The sequence below is a fragment of the Ceratina calcarata genome, unplaced genomic scaffold (genome assembly GCF_001652005.2).
Source record: "Ceratina calcarata isolate Rehan_Ccalc_2016 unplaced genomic scaffold, ASM165200v1 scaffold2177, whole genome shotgun sequence".
NCBI lineage: Eukaryota > Metazoa > Arthropoda > Insecta > Hymenoptera > Apidae > Ceratina > Ceratina calcarata.
In genome coordinates this window covers 1,851-4,148 of record NW_017143518.1, presented here as the reverse complement: position 1 = coordinate 4,148, position 2,298 = coordinate 1,851, and the positions used below count along the sequence as shown (strand labels likewise).

Genomic DNA, 2,298 nt, shown 5'->3' with positions numbered 1-2,298 from the left:
ACCAGGTTTTTTTAATGTAATATTGGTATAATATATTTCACACATTCTAATGTTATATATAATATTTATATAATGTTAATACCTTAAATTAAATACAATATATTTTAATTATGACGCATATATATATTTTAATTATCACAGCGCAGCTGAAGAAGTTTTGGAGTAATTTAAAAGCGCAGCAAAGGGACGTGCTGACAAAGGAACGCCAGCACGTATTGCGAACTGCAGGAGGACCACCGTTGAATTCAACGGTGGAACCAGATCCGGATATTGCAGCATTAACACCGGAACTTACGTATACAGCGCCTGTGCTGTATACTTCGAATAACGTGCAGGACAACATCATTAATTATGATATTAATGATACGGAGGAGATGGAGGACAGTTTCCATTAATTCATGTTGTGTGTTCGGCGGCCTTCAGTTTTTTATCGAGTATTTTCAATTTCTTTTCGTACTTCTGCCGCAAATAAGAAACCTTTAGTTTCTCTTGCTGTACTTTCAGCCTCATCCGTTCTATTTTTAAGTTATATAGTTCATTTTTATGGGTTTCTTTTCTGCATACCGTTTCCACAACAGCTAAAAACATTAAAAATGAAATATACAATTCAATTTATATAACATTTTATGTCTTACTTATTAGATGTAATGTTGCTTACCAGTGTCATTTTCTGTTTCAAATTCCGAGATTGTTTCAAAAGTTTCGTCGGTCACAGCTGGTTCCGTGATGGCTGGTATGGATGCATGGGCTGGTTCCGTGATGGCTTGTATGGATGGATAGTATGATTCGGTCCTGTCCTCCATCTCTTCCGTATCAATATCATAATTATTAATAATGCTGTCCTCCACATTATTTGATGTATACAGCACAGGCGCTGTATACATAAGCTCCGGTGTTAATGCTGCAATTTCTGGATCTGGTTCCACCGTTGAATTCAACGGTGGTCCTCCTCCAGTTCTCAGTACGTGCTGGCGTTCCTTTGTCAGCACGTCCCTTTGTTGCGCTTTTAAATTACTCCAAAACTTTTTCAACTGCGCAATGCTTCTCTGAAATAATTGTTTTCAATTAATACCCTACATTTATTGTGCAATAACAAACATTGCAGTCACGCTCTTTGAAAAATTTGTTCACAAATAATAAATAATAATTTTCTTACCTCGCACGATATAACTGAGCTCAAGTTATATTCAGAATGAATCAATCGCCACGCTTCTTCTTTTCTTTGTAACGTGCTATTGTCACTTTTCTTCGTTTCAATTGTTCGCGAAAATTTTTTGAGAATATGCAAGAATAATCGTTTCTCACAGTCGGTATAATGCTTACGACTTTGCATTTTTCTTTTACAAAATTACCACTTTACTCACGATCAGAACAGAATATTCTCTTCACGTGGACGAGCCGTGAGAAGTGAACTTCCCACGCTTAATTCGAAACATATGAAAACCATAAAAAACGAAAAGCTGCATCCGCGAAACCATTCCTCATTGGCTGATACACTGGAAACTTTCCGGAGAATGCCGAAGGGAAATAAGCATTTGCTCAAGCATTTGCTTCGAATAAGCAAGCCTTCAGATGTCGCTTTTCGAATAAGCAAACCTTAAGTTCGGACTGTGAATACATGAGGTCTTGAGGCCACCTTATTCGAATAAGGCGAACTTGGTCAAGCAATTGCTTGAGCAATTGCTTGAGCACGGACTGTGAATACCGGCCTTAGAATAGATTCCTTCTCCCCCCTCCGAGGGGGGAGAGCTGGAGTGTTACGTAAATCCTCTTTGCTCACGGTATCGAGAAATTTCTACGCCACGTGGTCTGTAACCTCACTTTCTCTTACCTCTCTATCTTTGGTCTTTACTTCTTCTCACTAAATCAATTAATTCTTACTCGAGTATCACTGTTCATTCCCACGTTTTTTTTTAGCACTGTCCGACTATATCTAAAACAGAAGGGAGTATCAAATCGACTCAAAACGAATATTTCTCTGACAACGAGCAATTTTATTCACTCTTCCACCATCACTCCTTCATTCGACTAAAAACTATCGACTAATTAGTCGATAGTACGTTGCGATTATTCCCTAGGTAGTCGATACTTTAAATTAGTCGATAGTGCCCATCACTAGTCGGCGAGCTGAATTGCATCGTGTAAACTGGTCGTGAGTGGACTGTACATCATGCATCTGTTTATACGTATGAGAGCAAGGGTTCGTATAATTTGTCGCGCACGGCTCGCTTCCCCCCTTTTTCGCTCGTATTTCGATCCCCACTACTATTCTCTTCATGCATCTTAGCTGACCATGCC

The 2,298-nt window shown here is 38.9% G+C and overlaps 1 protein-coding gene across 1 annotated transcript; it reads right to left on the bottom strand.

Moving 5' to 3' along the window:
* Window positions 1-396: 396 nt before the first annotated feature.
* LOC113463990 (uncharacterized) lies at window positions 397-1,333 on the bottom strand. The gene is made up of 3 exons (XM_026811395.1): window positions 1,157-1,333; window positions 659-1,046; window positions 397-578 (listed from the first exon to the last, which is right to left on the bottom strand). The coding sequence occupies exons 1-3, from the start codon at window positions 1,331-1,333 to the stop codon at window positions 397-399; spliced, it is 747 nt and encodes a 248-aa protein (XP_026667196.1).
* Window positions 1,334-2,298: the final 965 nt, after the last annotated feature.